The 23,790-nt window shown below is 48.9% G+C and overlaps 1 protein-coding gene across 1 annotated transcript in view; it reads right to left on the bottom strand.

Moving 5' to 3' along the window:
* Window positions 1-23,790, bottom strand: part of CANX (calnexin) — a 280,620-nt gene that overhangs the window by 229,296 nt on the left and 27,534 nt on the right. Inside the window, 1 exon segment of the mRNA XM_033927187.1 lies at window positions 1,083-1,280. Within this exon segment, the coding sequence (XP_033783078.1) occupies window positions 1,083-1,280 (198 nt within the window).

Below are 23,790 nucleotides of genomic sequence, written 5' to 3'. Positions count from 1 at the left end.
ACTCGCGCGTGCGCGGTGCGGCCTACCAGAACTTTCCAAGTTCTTAGAGTGCAATCACTCTAAAATTGTCCGTACCGGGGCTCCGTCGGTGCCGTCACCCATCAGTCAAGAATATGCTGCCTGCTTGTCCTGGGATAATATAAGGACTGCTCAAAAAGTATCAGACCTTAATTTTTCTTGCGTAAACAAATAAAGTTAGGGAGGTGTGGTTTGGTGCACATAAAAGTTGAACAACACTACTGCATTAAATTGTGTGTAAAGCTTGGTGATTCCCAAGTGGAAACAACCCGAAAGATTCAACAGGCCTTCAGGGATGAAGCAATGGGCACCACACAGATAAAGGAGTGGTACAACCGCTTCAGAGATGCTGCACATCAGTGGAGAGTGAAGCACGTTCTGGTAGGCCCTCAACATCCCGAAATGAGATAGTCATTGACCAAGTGAATCACCAAGGGGTACTACCAAGAGGTTCTGCGTCACCTTCATAACACTGAGACGCAAACGGCCGGACCTGTGGGCAGTGGGCAATTGGCAGCTCCATCACGATAACGCACCTGCCCATTCTTCACATTTGATACAGAGTTTCCTGGCCAAACACCTGTGATTCCTCGGGCTCCCTACTCTCCAGAAATGGCTCCATTTGACTTCTGGCTTTTCCCCAGCTGAAAATGCCCCTGAAAGGGACCAGATTTCAGTCATGAGAAGACATCATGCAGAATGCGATGGATCAGTTGCGAGCAATCTCAAGAGGCATTCATTCCAGCGCTGCTTCCGACAGTGGCAGAATCGTTGGAAGGAGTGTGTGGCAGCCCAAGGGGACTACTTTGAAGGAGATTAGTATAAGATTGTTGTTTCTGAATATGAGTATTTTTTAATGAATAAAAGGTATAATACATTTTGAACAGCCCTTGTATTGCCACTGTACACTATAAAATTTTAGGTTTGCAGTTGAGCTGTATATCCCTGACGCCTAACTAGGATTTAAAACAATTCTGCATACCTTTAACGTTGCTAAACATATTTACATTTATTATACAGAATCAGATGCTCTAAGAAATCATCATATTAAAAAGAGATCATACCTTTGGAGGCGCGGGAGGAGTGCTGGCTTCAGTTTTGGGATCTTCTGTTTCCTCAAAACCATCTTCCAAGTCATCTTCATCGATCACATCAGCATCATGATCATGGTCATGGTCATCTTCTTCATCCATGTGTGCTTGAACAGTTATCAACCCAAGCACCAGCAAGGTGAAGCACAACCGCCACTTCAATTCCATTATCTATACACAGAAAGCGGAGTAAGAAAATAAGTCTAGAATTTTAAACCTCAGCCCTATCCCAATTACCTGTGCAACAATTTTGGAACTAAAGGCGGGTGGGGAGGGGGAAATAACACCAGAGGCTAAAAGTGCATATTCTTTCAGATAGAAAAAAATTGTTTAATTTGCCCAGCTACTAAGTATGAGTTATTCTGAACAATTAAAGGCATACTTTCATGAGCCATTACACGAAATTGTGATTTTAAAATGCGATCTTTTGCACATCAATCTCATAGCAATTTAAGTTTCATACATATACTTTCAGAGCGGCAGCCATATTAGCAGTAGTAAGTGTGACAGTGACAACTCAGGAGGCTGACCAGTTTGAAACTAAAAGCCAAATAAAATAAGTTAAATCAGCCAAAATACTCCCTTTCTGGTAGGGAAGGGGGGAGGATTTTTCATGGTTCCTAAAAAAAAAAAAAAATTTTGAGCTGAACAGATTAGATGACCTAAATCTGGATTCTGTTAAGATAGACAGGAGTCCATACTTTATGCCCACTTTCTGCGAAACTGCAGAAAAGTATCACTAAGATCTTGAACTCCTTCCCTTCTACAGTGGAGAACATCTCTCTTCAGTTGATACCAAAGAAACTGAATGCCACTGAAAGAAAAAAAAAGGAGAGGCACAGAGAATTTCCCCAGCAACATTCTGCTTTGCTCTGAAATTTAGGAAATAGAATAAACAAACAGTGAACAATATTCATGCACATGAATAGCTAAGAGCAACCCTGAAGGGGCTAGGGAACCCTTCAAAGGGAAAGAGAATATGAAGCCCCCTGTACCTATAACATATCTGCTTAATCCTAGGAGCTATAGACAAGATCCCAAGATCTGGCAACATTCGAGGCAGAAATCATGTGAATCAAAAGTCCACACAGGGAGGGTAAAGCGGACTTCTGTGTATCTTAACAGAACCCAGATTGAGGTAAGAACCTAATCTGTCGTTCTCTTACATATACACAGGATTCCGTACTTTAGCTCAGTGTTTCTCAACCTGCGGTATGCGTAACCTAAGCTTGGAGTTGGCTGAAGGTGACTGAATCTAGATCACCTGCCACATCACAAGCTTGCCATCCTTCCGAGAAGAAACTCTGATCAACCAATCGCCCAGGAAAGGATGCACTTATATGCCCAACCTGCATAAGAGGGCCACTAGCACCCTAGCAAAGGTGCAGGGAAACCATGGCTAATCTGAAAAAAGTGTGCCACAAACCGGAAGGGTTCCAGTAGAAAGTGGAAACCAAGACATTTCCAGAGTTCCAGAAAGATGGCAACAAAGATACACCTCAGTTAAAGCCAGAAAGGCAATGAATTTCCCCAGAGCCACCACCGCTATAACGGAGTGGAATGGACTGTAAATCTGCGAAAGTGGGCCTCATCTGACTTCCAAGTACAGAATAGGCCTACACTCTTCTGTGCCTTACTCAGGCATGATGTAGAAAAAGGACACATCTGCCTGAGCCTAATTCTTCTTAGATAACTGCTGTGTGAATGTCTAAGAGTCGCTGCACTGGTTGCTTGGACTCTGGTCTCCTTGTCCAGCCATCCAACTGGAGAAACTAGGAACAGATCTGGAGGGGGCCAAAAAAATAAGGGGCATAGGATTTAGGTTTTTTTTGGGTTTTTTTTAATAATGTTCCCATTTCCTCCAGAAAGCTGACAGCTAACCACAAGAAGGAGCAGCCATCGCCCTGGTATCATCATGGATACATGGAGGTCAAGCCACTGCAGGACCCCCTGGAAGAGCCTCTGAGAAGAGTAACCAGAGGCAAGGAGACAGGACCTCCTAGAGACGTTCTCAACCCTGTCCTGGGGACCCCCCAGCCAGTGTTTTTAAGATATCCCTAATGAATATGCATAAGAGAGATTTGCATACCTGTCACTTCCATTATATGCAAATCTCTCTCATGCATATTCATTAGGGATATCTTAAAAATCCAACTGGCTGGGGGGTCCCCAGGACAAGGTTGATAACCACTTTCCTAGAGGCACAAAAACTGAACAACCATTCTTGCTGTCCTGAGAGGGATTTGAGACAGCGAGCCACCACACTGGCCATGAAGTCGTCCACACCTCTGCCAAAAGTATCTGTCCCATGAAGGGTAGTCTGCTGAGCGTGGCCTTGGAGGTAGTCATCTGCCCAACTGATCCAAAGCATTCGGCAAGAAGTAAAATAAGCAAGCAGCAACCTTACTCGGGACTCTGATGATGTCAAACAGCATCAGCCACAATCTACTCCCTCCTTAATCATTGGGGGTGGGGGGGGAGGGGGAGGCAACCCACAATTTCAAGAAGCCAGTCCGTAAGGTCATTGGACAGGCTTGTGCCATGGTGGAGGCAGCTGTTGCAGCTTTGAAACCCAAAGTCAGCGCTTCAAACTGTTCTTTGAAGGACATCCACCTTACGGTGCTATGTGTTCTTCAGCATCACTTCATCTGCACTAGGAAAGTAGGTACGATTGGCTACTGGCCCTAATGTGAAGTCCCCTTTCAGCTGCAAAAACAACTGTTGGAAGTCCAGAATAGTGCTGCCCGAGTCAGGGAAAAATATTTCCATTCGATTCACCCTGCTGAATCAATATTTCGATTCGATTTCAAAAGACATCTTTTTAAGTTTAAACATTTTATTTAAACAAGGCAATATGTCAAAAATAGGAACATACAATCTACAACAGCTTTAAAATTAGTTAAAAACATGGGGTGGTGCCAGCAGGGAAGAGGGCCGAGAGAAGCCGGTGCCGGCTGCCTGCCTACAGGACGTGCCTCTCACCGTGAGAGGCACATCCTGTAGGCATGCAGCTGGTGCCTCTCCTCCTTCCCAGTGTGCTGTAGAGAGTTGCGCGGGGACAGAAATCCCACCCGTCCCCGCCAAAGTCCCACCCGTCCCCACCCGTCCCCGCGAGGAATCCCACCCGTCCCCGTGAGGAATCCCTCCGTCCCCACCCGTCCCCGTGAGGAATCCCCTCCGTCCCCACCCGTCCCCATGAGGAATCCCCTCCATCCCCGCCCGTCCCTATAAACTTCAGAAATAGTTATTTCATTTAATTATGCTACTGAATTAAAGGCTCTGGTAGAAACCCATTTACAAATAAGCAAAAAGACTTTATTAATTTGAAAATATTAATTGGGAAGAATACATACTTTGTAAACGGGTTTCTACCAGAGCCTCTAATGTTTATAAATTTTTATCAACACAACTAATATACTACTTTATCCTGAAGCAAAAAAAAAAAAAAGAAATAGAATTCTTTTCCTACCTTTGTTGCCTGGTTTCTGCTTTCCTCATGTTCTCATTCAATTCCTTCCATCCACTGTCTCTCTTCCTTCTGCATCTTCCATTTGCTCTGTTACTGTGCCTCTCCCTTTCTTCCCCCTTCCAAATTGGTCTGGCACCCATCTTCTTCTCTCCGCTCCCCCCATAGTCTGGCATCTGTCCTCTTCCCTGCCAGCGTCTCTCTCTTCCTCATTTCCTTTCAGTGTCCTTCTCCCCCCCATCTTCCCCATGTCCTTTCAGCGTCCTTCTCCCTCTCTGTCTTCCCCATGGCCTTTCAGCGTCCTTCTCCACCCCTTTGTCTTCCCCATGTGCTTTCAGCATCCTTCTCCCCCCTCTGTTTTCCACAAGTGCTTTCAGAGTCCTTCCCCCCTCTGTCTTCCACAAGTGCTTTCAGAGTCCTTCCCCCCCCCGCCCTTCCCATGGCCTTTCAGCGTCCTTCTCCACCCCTTTGTATTCCCCCATGTGCTTTCAGCATCCTTCTCCCTCCTCTGTCTTCAAGTGCTTTCAGAGTCCTTCCCCCCCTCCTGTCTTCACCATGGCCTTTCAGCGTCCTTCTCCCCCCTCCTTCTCTACCGCCCCGGGTGCAGCACAGCCGGCCAGGTCTCCTTACTTTTGTGGCACTTCCCCGACCGACCGACAACAGCCCCGGTCCGACAATCCTCCCTGCCCTGTAGCCGCGAATCTAAATTACCTTCTTACAGCTGCTGTAAGAAGGTAATTTAGATTCGCGGCTACAGGGAAGGGAGGATTGTCGGACCCAGGCTGTTATCGGTCGGTCGGGGAAGTGCCACAAAAGTAAGGGGACCTGGCCGGCTGTGCTGCAACCGGGGCGGGGCGGACCGCCCCCCTCCCTTGGTAGCCACTCGAACCGCGAGGCTACTCTCCTTCTCCTTACCTGCCCTGCCTGCAGCACAGAGCCGAACGGAAGTCTTCCCGACGTCAGCGCTGACGTCGGAGGGAGGGAGGGCTTTAAGCTTTGTTTAAGCCCTCCCTCCCCTCCGACGTCAGCGCTGATGTCGGGAAGACTTCCATTCAGCTCTGTGCTGCAAGCAGAGAAAGTAGGGAGAAGAGCCGCGCGACTGAGTACATCCAGCCCCGCAGGAGCCCCGCGACCCTCGGAGGCGTCCCCATGGGATCCCCGCGACCCTAGGGGGCGTCCCCACGGGATCCCCGCGACCCTAGGGGCGTCCCCACGGGATTCCCGTGACCCGAAGGGGGAACCCGCGGGTCCCGTGGGATTCCCGTCGTCCCCGTTCAGCTCTCTAGAAAGAAGCCAAGAGAGAGATACGTTTGGCGAAGGCACAGGCGGAAGAACAAATGGCTAAAAATGTAAAAAAGGGAGATAAAATTTTTTTCAGATATATTAGTGAAAGGAGGAAGATAAAAAATGGAATTGCTAGGCTAAAAGATGCTGGGAACAAATATGTGGAGAGTGATGAGGAGAAAGCAAATGTGCTAAACAAATACTTCTGTTCTGTGTTCACAGAAGAAAATCCTGGAGAAGGACCGAGATTGTCTGGCAAAGTTACACGAGAAAATGGAGTAGATTCTGCGCCGTTCACGGAGGAGGGTGTTTATGAGCAACTTGAAAAACTGAAGGTGGACAAAGCGATGGGACCAGACGGGATCCATCCCAGGATACTAAGGGAGCTCAGAGAGGTTCTGGCGAGTCCTATTAAAGACTTATTCAACAAATCTCTGGAGACGGGAGTGATTCCTGGGATTGGAGGAGAGCGGATGTGGTCCCTATTCATAAAAGTGGTCACAGGGATGAAGCAGGAAACTACAGGCCGGTGAGCCTCACTTCAGTTGTTGGAAAAATAATGGAAGTGTTGCTGAAAGAAAGGATAGTGTATTTCCTTGAATGTAATGGGTTACAGGATCCGAGGCAACATGGCTTTACAAAAGGTAAATCGTGCCAAACGAACCTGATTGAATTTTTTGATTGGGTGACCAGAGAGCTGGATCGAGGACATATGCTAGATGTAATTTACTTGGATTTCAGCAAAGCCTTTGATACAGTTCCTCATAAGAGGCTGTTGAACAAACTTGAAGGGCTGAAGTTAGGACCCAAAGTGGTGAACTGGGTCAGAAACTGGCTGTCGGACAGACGGCAGAGGGTGGTGGTTAATGGAAGTCGCTCGAAGGAAGGAAAGGTGACTAGTGGAGTCCCTCAGGGTTCGGTGCTGGGGCCAATCCTGTTCAATATGTATGTAAGTGACATTGCTGAAGGGTTAGAAGGAAAAGTGTGCCTTTTTGCAGATGATACCAAGATTTGTAACAGAGTAGACACCGAAGAGGGAGTGGAAAATATGAAAAAGGATCTGCAAAAGTTAGAGGAATGGTCTAATGCCTGGCAACTAAAATTCAATGCAAAGAAATGCAGAGTAATGCATTTGGGGATTAATAATAGGAAGGAACCGTATATGCTGGGAGGAGAGAAGCTGATATGCACGGACGGGGAGAGGGACCTTGGGGTGATAGTGTCCGAAGATCTAAAGGCGAAAAAACAGTGTGACAAGGCAGTGGCTGCTGCCAGAAGGATTCTGGGCTGTATAAAGAGAGGCGTAGTCAGTAGAAGGAAGAAGATGTTGATGCCCCTGTACAGGTCATTGGTGAGGCCCCACTTGGAGTATTGTGTTCAGTTTTGGAGACCGTATCTGGCGAAAGACGTAAGAAGACTTGAGGCGGTCCAGAGGAGGGCGACAAAAATGATAGGAGGCTTGCGCCAGAAGACGTATGAGGAGAGACTGGAAGCCCTGAATATGTATACCCTAGAGGAAAGGAGAGACAGGGGAGATATGATTCAGACGTTCAAATACTTAAAGGGTATTAACGTAGAACAAAATATTTTCCAGAGAAAGGAAAATGGTAAAACCAGAGGACATAATTTGAGGTTGAGGGGTGGTAGATTCAGGGGCAATGTTAGGAAATTCTACTTTACGGAGAGGGTGGTGGATGCCTGGAATGCGCTCCCGAGAGAGGTGGTGGAGAGTAAAACTGTGACTGAGTTCAAAGAAGCGTGGGATGAACACAGAAGATTTAGAATCAGAAAATAATATTAAAGATTGAACTAGGCCAGTTACTGGGCAGACTTGTACGGTCTGTGTCTGTGCATGGCCGTTTGGAGGAGGATGGGCAGGGGAGGACTTCAATGGCTGGGAGGGTGTAGATGGGCTGGAGTAAGTCTTAACAGAGATTTCGGCAGTTGGAACCCAAGCACAGTACCGGGTAAAGCTTTGGATTCTCGCTCAGACATAGCTAAGAGGAAAAGAAAAAAAAAAAATAATAATTTAAATTGAATCAGGTTGGGCAGACTGGATGGACCATTCGGGTCTTTATCTGCTGTCATCTACTATGTTACTATGTTACTATCTGGGAGACGTTCTCTAGACTTAACGTATATCTCGATCAACATGCTTGGCATGTTTATACACCCATTTAAGGACATTTTGGGGGTACCCACAATTCTGTAATCAGTGTGAAAGATCCTTGCTTTGTTTTCAAAAATTACCAGAATTTGAGCAGATTCATTGATAGCTCAGAAACTGGGAAGTGGGCAGACTGTTTTAATAATAACGGATGATTACTGGAAAAATCCAAAACTGTATTCCTGTCAGTATTTTTGCGGAAAACAGTGGTCACAAGCTCATAACCCTGTCTACAGAGTAAAATGTTGGAAATTCTATTTGGATGAATATTAATATCAAATTTAATATAATAATAATAATAATTGTATTTTTATATACCGCCAAAGCCATAGTAGTTCGAGGCGGTTTGCAACAAGAAGAGCTGGACAGTCTGAAAAAAACAACAATGAAGACTTTGGTTACATAGTCACAATGTAGGGAAATAAAGAATATGTGATAGGAGTACAGTGGAAGGTTTAAGAGTTCTTGGTTAATATCATGTCATGTATTGAGCCAGTTGTAAAATTCAATAAGGGTTTCATATGCTCCCATCCAGATCATAAAAATGTCATTGGTGCGGTGGTGGTCCTCAACTAAGAATATGTCGGGCCGATAAAGATGGTTGACTATCATAATGAAATCATCAGACAATTATCTGTTCAGATAGATTATCTTGAACTAACCTCTGACCCTACCACAGAACTAAGTCTTCTAATTAGAGATATAACATCTTCTGCTCTGTTGAATGAACATATCACCAGACAGGAATATAAGTATCTTAATGAAGAACATCCCAGAGTTCCAGTATTCTATGTCCTGCCTAAAGTACATAAGTCACTAAAGCAGCCTCCCGGCCGTCCTATAGTATCCAGTAATGGTTCCATTTTAGAGCCCCTATCATGTTTTGTTGACCACTTTCTTCAGTCACTTGTTCCTAGAGGCTTTTCTTATTTAAGAGATTCTGCACATTTTCAGTTGAGACTTGAAGAAAGGAAAAATTATGTTCTTACCTGTTAATTTTCTTTCCCTTAGACGCAGCAGATGAATCCAGAGACCAATGGGATAGCCCACATCTACCAGCAGGCGGAGATAGAGAAACTGATTAACAGGTGGTCCTATTGGCTAGCACTCCTCCTGTCTCATCAGTATAGCTCCTTGCCCAAGCACACGTAACCAGCAATAGGCATAGCATGTAAAAAACTTCTTTCCCAGAACAAATCGCAAAAGGCAATGATACAGAATACAACTATCAACCACAACAAACCGCGAAAGTTGCACAAGAAAAAAAAGACAAGACAATACCAGAAAGGGTGAGGCTCTGGATTCATCTGCTGCGTCTAAGGGAAAGAAAATTAACAGGTAAGAACATAATTTTTCCTTCCCTAGCAACAGCAGCAGATGAATCCAGAGACCAATGGGATGTAGCACAGCAATCCTCAATCTGGGTGGGAAGCAAACGCCGCCTCCGCAACAACCAAAGCACTAAACACATCTACCGCATGGGTCCCCACATCTAACCAGAAATGCTGACAACACTCTCGGAAGACCAAGCAGCCGCGAGACAAAACTCCTCCAAGGAAAAAACCTCTGGACTGAGTCCAAGAAGTAGCCATCGCACTGGCAGAATTGTCATGAAGTTCGTTCGCCAATCGCTTTCCTGCCATCAAGTAAGCAGAATGTCCTCCTGGACCCATCGAGCGATGGCGGCTTTGGACGCCACCAGAAGATTAAGGCATCCTGTGAATAATACAAAAACAGGTGATCTAAACAACCAAAAGTCATTAGAAACCTTGCTCTCGAAGAAAGCTATGCACTATCAAAAAAATGCAATGAATAAAAGCACGACTTCCTATTTCTCCTCCCAGGAAGAAGGAAGGAAAAGTGAGCTAGTCATAAAAGAAAGGATGACACCCCCTAGAAAGAATTGTGGTACCGACTGAACTGATACCCCCAGAAAAGGGAAATCAGAAATAAGAATCCCCGCTGAACAAGGCCTGCAACTTGGAAAACTGCAGAGCCGAAACCAAAGCCACAAGAAACCCCGTGGTCAACGGCAAAAGGAGGAAATGACGCCTACGGGAAACTGCGAAGAAGTACCGGAAGACTGCACTCCAGACAGGGCTTTTAAGAGGTGTACAAATATACCATGCTTCGTTTAGGAACGGAACAACATGAAGCTGAGAAGTAATCGAAGAGCAATATACCTAGCCCCGGTAACCAGCTAAGAATAACACTTGAAGTTGAAGGGAATGGAACGCTAAGCCCTTGGCAATACCCCTGTGCCAAAAAGTAACTATGTAAGGGTGCAAAGTTGAAAAGTATCCAAAAGGAAGCAGAATCCACAGGTGAAGACGTCTGTAGCGCCAGGATAAGAGAAGAAACAACCCGCTGCGCATAACCCTTACACGTCAGTCAGGACTTCTCAAAAGCAAGGTTGTAATACCAAAATAGTACGAATATCCATGTCAATCGGACCCTAGGTGAGCAAATCCGGAGATACCAGGAAACGTCATAGTCCAGCTGTCGAAAGAGTCATCCAATCCGCATAGCAAGGATGGCGTAGCCAAGCCATAATTCTACAAATACAGTGTCCGGAAAGCAAGCTGGAGATGGCAAATCCAAGCCATCATCAGCCAGGGGAAAACACTGAAAAAGAGAAACCAGAGGTGAGAAAGAAGCCACGCTGTTTCCCCCCTCTAACTCCCACTCCCTGTGCTAGGAAGTATTGAATTGTGAGACGAGACCAAGAGGTCTAGTACCAGGAGATCTTACGTCCATAAAAAGAGCTGGAAAGCCTGAGCCAAAATTCCCAATCAAACGGGTTTTAGAGAACACCACAGTACTGAATTAGCATTGATAGGTATGACTACTTCCATCCAATATTTTCTCGACCACCACCAAACGACTTTATTAATCTCACTTGATCTCTCGGCGGCTTTTGACACAATCGATCATCAACTTCTCATAAACAGACTTCAATCTATTGGGATCACGGATCAAATTCTTTCATGGTTTATTTCTTACTTTACAGATCGTTCTACCTCTGTCTTCTTTAAAGACTCAAAATCTAAATTCACATCAACTACTTTCGGGGTTCCTCAAGGGTCTATTCTCTCTCCATTATTATTCAATATCTTTCTAGCTCCATTAATTACCTTGTGTCAATCTGTAGGTTTTCAAGTTTTCGCATACGCAGATGATATTCAACTCCTACATCCCATAGACACTAACAACATATCCGATATTCATGAGATCAGTGAGAAACTTGACCAGGTTCATCAATGGCTTAACACAAATAAATTGGCTCTTAATATAAAAAAAACAAACATGATGCTCTTTCCATGGAAAGAAAATCCCACACTTATTGCTCCTATCACCATAAAAAATGTTCCATTACAGATAGTTAATAACACAAAAATTTTAGGGGTAATCTTTGATTCCAAACTGAACTTCCACGATCACATTAGTTATATTGTCAAAACTTCTTTCTATAGATTACGAAGGATTAGGTCTATTTCAAAATTTCTATGCCCAAAATCATTAAATATTCTCATTCATTCTTTAGTGATATCCAAACTAGATTACTGTAATGCTCTTTTTAAAGGTATATCACTAACTGAACTCAAACGTTTACAAATTATCCAAAATGTTTCTATAAAACTCATTACCAAATCCAGAAAATTCGACCATGTTACTCCTCTCCTAAAAAACGCTCATTGGCTTCCTGTTATCCATCGGATATCATACAAACTTTGTTTGCTTACTTTCAAGTCTCTACTGTATAAGACTCCTGCTTTCATTTATAAATTACTAATACCATAGCACCCAATCAGAACTTTAAGATCCATTGATCAGAATTTACTGACTGTTCCCTCACTAAAATTTATAAACACCAGACGGCAGTTTATATTTTCTGTAACAGCACCACAAAGCACAGTTACTTACCGTAACAGGTGTTATCCAGGGACAGCAGGCATATATTCTCACATGTGGGTGACGTCATCTACGGAGCCCCAGTGCGGACAGCTTTTCAAGCAAACTTGATTGAAGTTTCAAGTTTGCACACTGCACCACGCATGTGCTAGCCTTCTTGCCCACTAGAGGGCGCATCCCCACCTCGTGGTCCTCAGTTCCATATCATAGCAAAGAAGCCATCCCCGGGGAGGTGGGCGGGTTGTGAGAATATATGCCTGCTGTCCCTGGATAACACCTGTTACGGTAAGTAACTGTGCTTTATCCCAGGACAAGCAGGCATGATATTCTCACATGTGGGTGACCTCCAAGCCAACCAAAAAAGGGCAGGTGGGAGGATGGCAAATTATGAAAACAGGTTACGTAACACCGACTGGCCAAACCGGCCGTCGCTTCTGGACAAAGTGTCCAGACAGTAGTGGGAGGTGAACGTATGAACCGAAGACCAAGTGGCAGCTTTACAAATGTCCTCCATAGGTGTAGATCGGAGGAAAGCCACAGAAGCTGCCATCGCTCGGACTTTATGACCCGTAACACGACCCGCAAGCGAGAGACCAGTCTGAGCGTAGCAAAAAGAAATACAAGCAGCTAACCAGTTTGACAAGGTGCGCTTTGAAACCGGGTGTCCCAAACGATTAGGATCAAAGGACAAAAATAATTGAGGAACCTTCCGATAAGACTTGGAGCGTTGGAGATAAAAGGCCAACGCCCTCTTACAGTCAAGGGTATGAAGCGCCGCCTCACCAGGATGAGAATGGGGCTTCGGAAAAAACACCGGAAGGACAATAGACTGATTGAGGTGGAAATCAGACACAACTTTAGGTAAAAATTTTGGATGGGTGCGAAGAACCACCTTATCATGATGAAACACCGTGAAAGGAGGATCCGCCACCAAGGACTGTAGTTCACTGATCCGACGAGCAGACGTGAGTGCAATCAAAAAGACTACTTTCCAAGTAAGAAACTTAAGATGCGACTTGTCGATGGGCTCAAAGGGAGGCTTCATCAGCTGAGCCAAGACCACATTAAGATCCCACACCACCGGAGGAGGTTTCAGAGGAGGATGGATATTCACTAGCCCCTTCATGAAACGAGTCACCAGAGGATGAAGAGAGAGAGAACGACCCTCAAGATGCCGATGGAATGCTGCAATGGCACTGAGATGTACCCGAATGGAAGTCGTTTTCAGGCCAGACTCAGACAAATGCAAAAGATACTCCAGAACCGAAGCCACAGGCACCGAATCCGGTTCCAGACGATTCAAAGAACACCAGGAGGTAAACCTGGTCCATTTCTGAGCATAGCAAAGCCCAGTCGAGACCTTACGCGAGGCCTCTAAAATGTCCCTCACGGCCCGAGATACCGGAATCGAAGTCAGGGGGAGAGAAACCAAGCAGTCAGATGTAAAGACTGAAGATTGGGATGCAACAGCGAACCCCGACTCTGAGACAGCAGAGAGGGAAACACCGGCAGAAGCAGAGGTTCCCTGGTACTGAGTTGAAGAAGTAGGGAGAACCAGGGCTGCCTGGCCCAACGAGGCGCAATGAGGATCATGGAGGCTCCGGTCGATCTGAGATGAACCAACGTTCTCAAAATCAGCGGAAACGGCGGAAACGCATAAAGGAACTTCCCCTCCCAATCGAGAAGGAAGGCATCCGCCTCGAGACGATCCGGAGAGTAAATCCGAGAACAATAGAGGGGCAGTTTGTGGGTCTCCGGTGAGGCAAACAGATCCACCTGAGGAGTTCCCCAGCGGTCGAAGACCATGCGAAGGACCCGGGAATTCAGAGACCACTCGTGCGGCTGGAGAAGACGACTGAGCTTGTCCGCCAGCCGGTTTTGCTCTCCCTGAATGTAAACTGCCCGCAGGAATATGTTCTGCGAGATCGCCCAGTCCCAAAGGCGGAGAGCCTCGTGACACAGAGGCCAAGAGCCCGTACCTCCCTGTTTGTTGACATAGTACATCGCTACCTGGTTGTCCGTCCGCACGAGTACCACCTGGTCGTGCAGTAGGTGGACAAAAGCTCGCGCAGCTAGAAAAATGGCGCGAAGCTCCAGCACATTGATGTGACAACGACGGTCCTCGGCCGACCACAGAGCCTGCGTCCGCAGACCGTCCAGGTGAGCTCCCCACGCGTACTCGGAGGAGTCCGTCGTCAAGACCTTGGTGTGAGGAGGAACGAGAAACAGCAAACCCCCTGACAAATTGGAAGAGTCGGTCCACCAACGGAGCGATCGACGTAAGCAAGGGGTCACCGATATCCGGGAAGACACCGGGTCGCGATCCTGTCGCCATTGAGACGCCAGAGTCCATTGCGCGAGCCTCAGGTGCAAGCGAGCGAAAGGCGTGACGTGAACCGTCGACGCCATGTGACCCAGCAAAACCATCATGTGCTGGGCCGACACCTCCCGCTGCCCCTGACAGTGGCGGCACCACCGAAGCAGGGTATCCCGCCGAAGAGGGGGGAGAAAAGCGCGGAGGCGAACCGTGTCCAGCACGGCTCCGATAAACTGGAGAGACTGTGCCGGGCACAATTGAGACTTGGGAAAGTTCACTTCGAACCCCAGGTCTTGTAGAAGATTGATAGTCTGTCGGGTCGCTAAGATAACCCCCTCCCTGGATGGGGCCTTGATTAGCCAATCGTCCAGGTAGGGAAAGACCTGTAGACCCCGCATGCGCAGGGCCGCCGCCACCACCACTACCATACACTTGGTGAACACCCGAGGGGACGACGCCAGACCGAAAGGAAGAACCCGATACTGCAGGTGCAAATCCCCCACTTGAAAGCGCAAGAACCTGCGGTAAGCGGGATGCACCGGAACATGGGTGTATGCTTCCTTCAAGTCCAGGGAGCACATCCAATCCCCCTCCTCCAACAGCGGATAGAGAACCGGAAGCGATAACATACGGAACTTCTCCCGGACCAGGAACTTGTTGAGCTTCCGTAGGTCCAAAATGGGACGCAAGTCCCCGGTCTTTTTTGGGACCAAAAAGTAGCGGGAGTAAAACCCCCGTCCCCTCTGATCGGGAGGAACCACTTCGACCGCCCGGAGGGTCAACAAGGCCCTGGCTTCTTCCTGGAGAAGGGCCAACTGGTTCCGATTGGGAGGGCAAGCCCCGGGTGGCAAGTCTGGAGGCTGACTGGAGAAGTTGAGCGAATAGCCCTCTGAGATTGTCCGGAGCACCCATGCGTCCGACGTGATGGCCGACCAGGCCCCGGCAAAGTTCGTCAGCCGACCCCCGATGGGGAGGGGATGGTGCGATATTGCGGTGAGGGCCCGCCCCCAACCGCCCATCCCGTCAAAAGGACGGCGCGGCCTTGGCGGCCCCCTGCGCGGCAGGTTTAGAGGGGCCACCCCTACTCTGTTGGGGCTGTCGCCGTGGCGGCGGTCTGGAGAAGGCCGGCGTCGACTTCTGAGGGTACCTCCTCGGGGGCTGCCGGAAAGGACGCTGGGCAGGAGCCTTAGGCTTCGGCCGTACCAGAGAGGCCAGGGAGCGTTCCTGTTTGGACAGTCGCTCCGTCGCCGCATCCAAAGAGTCATCAAATAATTCCACCCCAACGCAAGGCAAGTTTGCCAGGCGTTCCTGCAAATTTGACTCCATCTCGAGGGTACGAAGCCACGCCAGCCGGCGCATGGCCACCGCACAGGCTGACACCCTCGAGGCGAGTTCAAACGCATCATAAACAGCGTGGAATAAATATAGGCGCAGCTGGCCCAGATTCGAACTAAAGGTGGCGAACCGGTCCCTATGCGACTCAGGCATCACCTCACGAAAAGAGGGGAGGTCCTTCACCATCGTACGGAGGAAGGAAGAGTACGAAAATGCGTAGTTCAGGACCCTTGTAGCCATCAGAGAGTTCGCATAGAGACGACGCCCAAATTTGTCTAGGGTCCGGCCCTCCCTACTCGGCGGGACCGTCGCCGAGACCCTGGAGGGCTGCGATTTCTTGACCGCCGATTCCACTAGGAGCGAAGTATGGGAAAGTTGGCCCTTCTCGAACCCCTTGATGGGGAGGGTGCGATACTTAGACTCCATTTTGGAGGGGACCACAGCGACCGTCAAGGGAGCCTCAAGATTCCTCAGGAAGGTCTGACAGAGGACCTTGTTAATCGGAAGGCGCGGGGACTCCCTAGGGGGGGCAGGAAGATCCTGCTCCTCCAAGAACTCCTTGGTGTAAGTGGACCCTTCAGACAAGTCAACACCCAAAGCCGCCGCCATATCCTGCACAAACCTCGTAAAGGATGAGGGTTTAGCAGGAGGAGAGGGAGACCGAGACTTCCCGGCGGAGCCGAAGGGAGAGGCCTCGTGGGAGTATCTGGGCTCCCTACCTGACCCCGACCCCAACGAGGCACATTCCTGCGACCTCGATGGAGTCGGAGACCGTGTGCGTCTGAAGGAACCCTTCGGGGATCCCCCCGGGGTCCGAGGCACCGAAGCCCGCCCCTTCGGCCCCGGCGAGGAAGCCCGGGAGCTCTCCCTGGCCGGAGACCGGAACAAAATGGGGTTATCGACCCGCAGGTCCCGCACCTGCAAGGCATCGGCCCCGGCCGGCGACGAGCAACCACGCCGCCGAGGCGAGGTCCGAGACCGCTTGGCCTTCCTCGGACGGCGCCTCGCCCGAGACCTGCCCGAGGGCGATGAACCTCGCGAGGACCTCGAGGACGAAGACGAGATTCTTCGCACCCGGCGCACCTTGTCCTTTGGGCGCACGCTACGCTCCGGCGGATCCCGCGAAGCCGGGTCCGAGGGTACCGCCGAGGTCGAGGCCGTGGGCGCCTCGGGAGCCGAAGCCCCGGTACCCGAGGCCGAGGTCGCCAACTGCGGGGCCACCGAGGCCGAAGCAGCCGAGGCCGAAGCAGCCGAAGCCGAAGCCTGCTGCAGATGTTCAATGGCCCCGGTGAGCTCCGAGGCGATTAACGCCCGGAGCAAGTCTTGAAACACGGGGATTGACATTCCCTGTGGCAAGACCTGCCGCTGCTCCTCAGAGGGCGACCTCGGTCTCGAGTATTCCCTCGGGGCGGCGGACGCGGGCATCTTGGGCTTAACAGAGGCGGACCCACCCGCCGACGAGCCCGAGGATGGCTTTTTGGACGATCCTGGAGCTGAGGAGGGAAGCGGAGACTTACCCGAGGCCTTGGAAGAGGCCAGCTGCTTCGAAGGCATCGAGGCCCGAGGCGAAGCCGACGGTCCCGAGGCTGAGGTCGAGGTCGAGGCCGATGTCGAGGCCGAGGTCAAGGCCGGGGCCGGGGCCGAAGCCGAACTCGAGGCCTTCCCCGGAGGGGACTCGACCGAGAAAAGTTCTGCCATGCGGGCTTTGCGGCGTTTAAGTGCCCGCTTCTGGAAAGTGGCACACTTCTCGCAGGACGCTGTCGGGTGTTGGGGCCCCAAACACCGCAAGCAGCACCCGTGCGGATCAGTAATTGATAGAAGCCGTTCACAGCGCCCGCACTTTTTAAAGCCCGTTACGGGCCGGGACATGGGCCCAAAAGAGAGCCGGGAACAAGCGAGGTTCCTCGGCCACGGCTACCGGGAGCCCCCGGCAGCTACGAAAAGAAAAGTTTTTTTTTTTTTTTTTTTGGAAAAGAAAGAAAATAAAGAAAGAAGAAGACAAAAAAACGCAGCGACCGTGCGAAAATCCCTACACAGCCGCGGCGACAGAAGGCACAATTTAGCACAAATTCTCCACAGGGCTTCTGGCTCCTCGGATGAAAATGAACTGAGGACCACGAGGTGGGGATGCGCCCTCTAGTGGGCAAGAAGGCTAGCACATGCGTGGTGCAGTGTGCAAACTTGAAACTTCAATCAAGTTTGCTTGAGAAGCTGTCCGCGCTGGGGCTCCGTAGATGACGTCACCCACATGTGAGAATATCATGCCTGCTTGTCCTGGGATAAACCTGGAATGCTCTTCCAATTTTTTTACGTAATGAGCAAGACTTGGCAAAATTTAAAAGTAATTTAAAAACATTTCTTTTTAATGATGCTTTTAATACTTAACTTAATAATTTTTTAAAATTAATAAATTAATAATTTTAACAGTTTATACCTTAATACTTAAATGTTTTCCCTATTGTGCTTTTCCTCTGTTCTACTTTTATTTAACAAATGTATTTCAAATACCCCTCTTACCTTATGTAATGTAATATGTATTACCTAATGTAAGTTTTTATAGTTTGTGCTGTTTGTTCTCTATTAATTATCTTTTAATATGTTCATTGCTTTGAATTTGATTAAGCGATTAATCAAGAAAAATAATAAACTTGAAACTTGATCACTAACGTGCACACTTGCTAGAGCGTACACAGCGCTGAACACTGTAACATACAAGAAATGGGTCATGGTCAGATTGCACGGAGAGAAACTCTATCCAAACTCTTTTCTTGACCCCTAAAATGATCTGCCAACAGAAGAGGAAGATGAGGGTCTACCCATCGAAGTAGAATAACAACTGTACCCGGCAATGGAGTACAGCATCTACTGCCCAAGCTGTAGAGAAATACTCCCATCAAAATACCAACTGAAAGGCCCTCAGTGGCATTCCGGAAGAAGGGTCTGAAGCTCCCGAAAGGTAGCCTGACCACGCTCAAGAGTAGAAGAATGAACAAGTACGGAGTCGACCCCGAAGACCAGACTCCTGGAGCTGAGGATGGAAGGCACCGAGTCCCCCCCAACCCAACAGCCCGGGATGTATGGTGGCCATGAGCTAGTCCAGCAAAGACCGAGGCATGCCTTTTAAAAGAGAAATCTCGCTGAGCCACCAAAACATACAGAGCGATGCATGAGGAGCCTATCAACTAATCGGAGCCCTGAGAAACCGGGCACCACCAGAACAAGGGCGATTGCTATAGCGTTATAATGGGAAAGCAAGCCGAAGTTCCCAGTGCGGTCAACAACAGAATTCCATACTCTGAGTCATGGTGACCAAAGAAGCCTGCAAACCTGAGACTGTGACCCATCGCCCAAGTTTCTGGGAAGAACACATGTCTCTCCCATAGGAACAAAAAAACATCTCCTCGACATACCTATAAATAGTACAGGAGAAAAGAGCGCTGTGCAAATTGCGAAGATTCACGTCCAAAAGGAGGAGTGTGTGGCGCAGTGGTTGGATCTACAGCCTCAGCACCCTGGGGTTGTGGGTTCAAACCCCGCGCTGCTCCTTGTGACCCCGGGCAAGTCACTTAATCCTCCATAGCCTCCATAGCCCCTTAAAAGGCAGGGAGCCAACGGCGTGCAGCCGGGCTACCCAGTATACTGCATCGCATGTCATATGTATGACTACCTCCCCTTTGGGAGGCGAGCATACATATGCAATCGATGCCAGGAACTGGATAGCCTGAAGAGGGAGGTCGGAAGGCTGCAGGTTAGAGTCCAGGAGCTGGAGGGACTCTGCTCAATAGAGGAACAGTGTGGGGAAACGGAGGAGACTACCAGAGAGAGCCACATCTCAGAACAAGTCAGAGAGCTCGAGAAGTACATAGAGGAGGCCTGGCAGATGGCAGAGGCACAGGACCACCAGCGTATCAGACGGGAATCGGCAGCTGGAGGTCAGGAACCAACAAACACCATGGGAGTGGGACCTAGCGTAGGGTCTGAAAATGCAGATGATGGTACACAACAGGACCTGGCGGAAGGACCAGCGGAGATCCAGCAGAGCCCGGAGGACACGGACCTGAGACCAGAGAGACATCTGAGGAAGGGGAAATCTGCTGTTGTAGTAGGAGACTCAATCCTGCGAGAAGTGGACAGTCACATTGCCGGAGGAAGGGAGGACCGACTAGTGACATGTCTCCCGGGGGCAAGAACAACGGACGTCATCAGCAGAATTGATAGAATCCTGGAGGGAGCCGAGACAGAGGAGACGGCAGTTGTAATCCACATTGGAACCAACGACGTCAGCAGGAAAAATTTCAACCGGACTACACTGACTGAGCAGTTCAGGATCCTGGGGCGGAAACTGAAGCTGAGATCAAATAGGATAGCCTTCTCGGAGATCCTATCAGTACCGAGAGCAGACACAAGAAGACAGAGCGAACTACAAGTAATGAACGGATGGCTGAGGAGATGGTGCGAGGAGGAGGGATTCCACTTTGTTCGAAACTGGACGACCTTCTTGGGGAAGAACAAGCTCTACAAGAGAGATGGACTGCACCTGAGCACAGCTGGGACGAGGCAGCTGGCAAGAAACATCCAAAACGCCATAGACCTAGCTTTAAACTGAAGAGAAGGGGAAAGCCGGAAGTCGATCTGGCCTCGACACACCGGACATTGGTATCAAAAAATGATACCGAACAAGGACATTGCAAAAGAGAGCTTGGGACCGAGTGGGATCCTTTGGACAAAGGGACTGAGAGAAAATTCTTGGGCAAAGGGACTATGAGAGGCTTCTTGGATAAAGGGACTGAGGGGACACTTTTGGGCAAAGGGACCGAGTGGGAACTCTTGGACAAAGGGGCTGAGAGGGACTTTTTGGATAAAGGGACTGAGGAGACACTTTTGGGCAAAGGGACCGAGTGGGAACTCTTGGACAAAGGGGCTGAGAGGGACTTTTTGGATAAAGGGACTGAGGAGACACTTTTGGGCAAAGGGACCGAGTGGGAACTCTTGGACAAAGGGGCTGAGAGGGACTTTTTGGACAAAGGGACTGGGAGGGAACTTTTAAACAAAAGGGTTGAGTGGAAATCTTCACAAAAAAGGCCCACAGATGCAATGCAGGGGCCCAGTGCACAAACGAGCCTAACAGGCATGGTTGAAAGAGAACAATGGGAGCAAGAGGACCATCCAAAAAAGGAGATACTGGATGGGGGCAAAACGGACACGCCACGGGAGGTGGATGACCGAGTAAAGGCAAGCCAGGTGGGAGCGCCGAGCCATGGAAAGAAAACAGCAGGGCGGGCGACAAATCAGGACCTATATTGCCTCTACACAAATGCGAGGAGCCTCAGGGCCAAAATGGGAGAGCTGGAAATTATAGCCAGTCAAAAAGCCCTGGACATAATTGGAATCACAGAAACGTGGTGGGCTGATGATAATAAATGGGATGTGGTCATACCAGGGTACAAACTTTACAGGAGAGACAGGACACACAAGAAGGGTGGAGGAATAGCGCTATACATAAAAGACTCCATACCCTCAACCAAAATGGAAACAGCAGTAAGGTCAGAAGGCTTGGAATCAATATGGGTTAAGCTACCAGGAAGATCTGGAGCAGACATCAAATTGGGTCTATACTATCGTCCGCCTGGCCAATCGGAAGAAATCGACCGGGACCTGGAGACGGAACTGCGGCAGGTATGCAAGAATGGAAGTGTGGTGGTGATGGGAGACTTCAACTACCCTGGGATAGACTGGAGTATCGGGCACTCAAGTTGCGAGAGAGAGACCAAATTCCTGGAAGCCACGAGGGACTGCTTCCTGGAACAGCTGGTCATGGAACCTACACGAGGAGAAGCTACTCTTGATCTAATCTTCAGTGGACTGGGGGGACCTGCAAAGGAAGTAGCGGTATTAGACCCACTGGGAAACAGCGATCACAACATGATCCAGTGCAGACTAGAACTGGGATCATCCAGGGTGAAAAGAACCACAACAACAGCGCTCAACTTCAACTTCAGAAAAGGGAATTATGATGCAATGAGGAAAATGGTGGGGAAGAAACTCAACGGCAGCACAAGGAAGGTAGAGTCCGTAGAAAGCGCCTGGACCCTGCTCAAGCGTACGGTGCACGAAGCACAGAACCTGTACGTCCCCAGGTTCAGAAAAGAGTGCAAGAAAAATCGAATAAAGAACCCAGCATGGATAACGGCAGTTGTAAAAAAGGCGATCAGTAACAAGAAAGCATCGTTCAAAAAATGGAAACAGGATCAAACGCAGGCCAACCAAAAGGAACACAAGGAAAGCCAGAAGGAGTGCCACCGAGTGGTTAGGAGAGCAAAGAGGGAATATGAAGAGAGACTAGCGGGAGAGGCAAAAAATTTCAAATCATTCTTCAGGTACGTAAAGGGGAAGCAACCAGCGAGGGAGGAAGTGGGGCCCTTGGATGATGGGGATAGAAAGGGAGTAGTGAGGGAGGAAAAAGAAATAGCTGACAAGTTAAATGACTTCTTTACGTCGGTCTTCACGAGGGAGGACACATCCAGCATTCCGGAACCAGAGGAAATAGAAAATGGAGATCAAGATAACAAGCTGGTCAAATTAGAGGTGAGCCAGGAGGATGTCCTCAGGCAGATAGACAAGCTAAAGAGCGACAAGTCGCCAGGTCCGGATAGCATTCACCCAAGGGTGCTCAAGGAATTAAGGAATGAAATAGCAGAGACACTTCAGCAAATATGCAACCTATCCCTAAAAACTGGAGAGATCCCGGAGGACTGGAAAATAGCTAATGTCACGCCCATCTTCAAGAAGGGTTCGAGGGGCGACCCGGGAAACTATAGGCCGGTAAGCCTCACATCGGTCCCGGGAAAGATGATGGAGGCACTGATTAAGGACAGCATCTGTGACCATATCGAAAAAAATGGACAGCTAAGGTCGAGCCAGCATGGGTTCTGCAAGGGTAGGTCGTGCCTCACAAACTTGTTGTACTTCTTTGAGGGGGTAAACAACCAGGTGGACAAAGGAGAACCCATAGACATAATTTACCTAGACTTCCAGAAAGCCTTCGATAAGGTACCACATGAGCGGTTGCTCAGGAAGCTATGGAACCATGGGGTGCACGGGGAGGTCCACCGATGGATCAAAAACTGGCTGGCAGACAGGAAGCAGAGGGTTGGTGTAAAGGGCCATTACTCGGACTGGCAAGGGGTCACGAGCGGGGTTCCTCAAGGATCGGTGCTGGGACCGCTCCTGTTTAACATATTCATTGACGACCTGGAGGCGGGAACAAAATGCGAGGTCATCAAATTTGCAGATGACACCAAACTATTCAGCAAGGTTGAAACCACGGTTGACTGCGAGAATCTCCAAAGGGATCTTACGACATTGGAAGAATGGGCGAAAAAGTGGCAAATGAGCTTCAATGTAGGGAAATGCAAGGTCATGCATATAGGGAGAAGGAACCCGATGTTCACTTACAAAATGGGGGGATCAATGCTAGGGGTCAGTAATCTGGAAAGAGACTTGGGAGTGATGGTAGACACGACATTGAAGGCGTCGGCACAATGCGCCACAGCCTCGAGGAAAGCAAACCAAATGTTAGGTATCATTAAGAAGGGTATCTCGACCAGAACGAAGGAAGTCATCCTGCCACTGTACCGGGCTATGGTGCGCCCGCATCTGGAATACTGTGTACAGTACTGGTCACCGTACCTCAAAAAGGACATGGCAATGCTTGAGGGAGTCCAGAGAAGAGCAACTAAACTGATTAAGGGTATGGAAAACCTTACATACACTGACAGACTGAAGAAGCTGGGGCTGTTCTCCCTGGAAAAGCGGAGACTCAGAGGAGATATGATAGAGACCTTCAAGATCCTGAGGGGCATCGAAAAGGTTGACAAAGACAGATTTTTCAATTTGAAAGAAACCACAAGAACAAGGGGTCACTCGATGAAATTGAAGGGGGACAGGTTTAAAACAAACGCAAGGAAGTACTTTTTCACACAGAGGGTGGTGGACACATGGAACACCCTTCCGGAGGCCGTGATAAGAAATAGCACAGTACAGGGTTTCAAGGATGACCTGGATAGGTTCCTGGAAGACAAAGGGATTGAGGGGTACAGATAAGAGCAGTGGAAGGTTTAGAGATAACTGTAGAGGTAGGCAATAAAATTAGTCAGGGACCGCTGACCAGGCAATATGCCTGATGGGCCGCCGCGTGAGC

Source organism: Geotrypetes seraphini, chromosome 18, assembly GCF_902459505.1.
Source record: "Geotrypetes seraphini chromosome 18, aGeoSer1.1, whole genome shotgun sequence".
NCBI lineage: Eukaryota > Metazoa > Chordata > Amphibia > Gymnophiona > Dermophiidae > Geotrypetes > Geotrypetes seraphini.
This window is presented reverse-complemented; position numbering and strand designations above follow the sequence as displayed.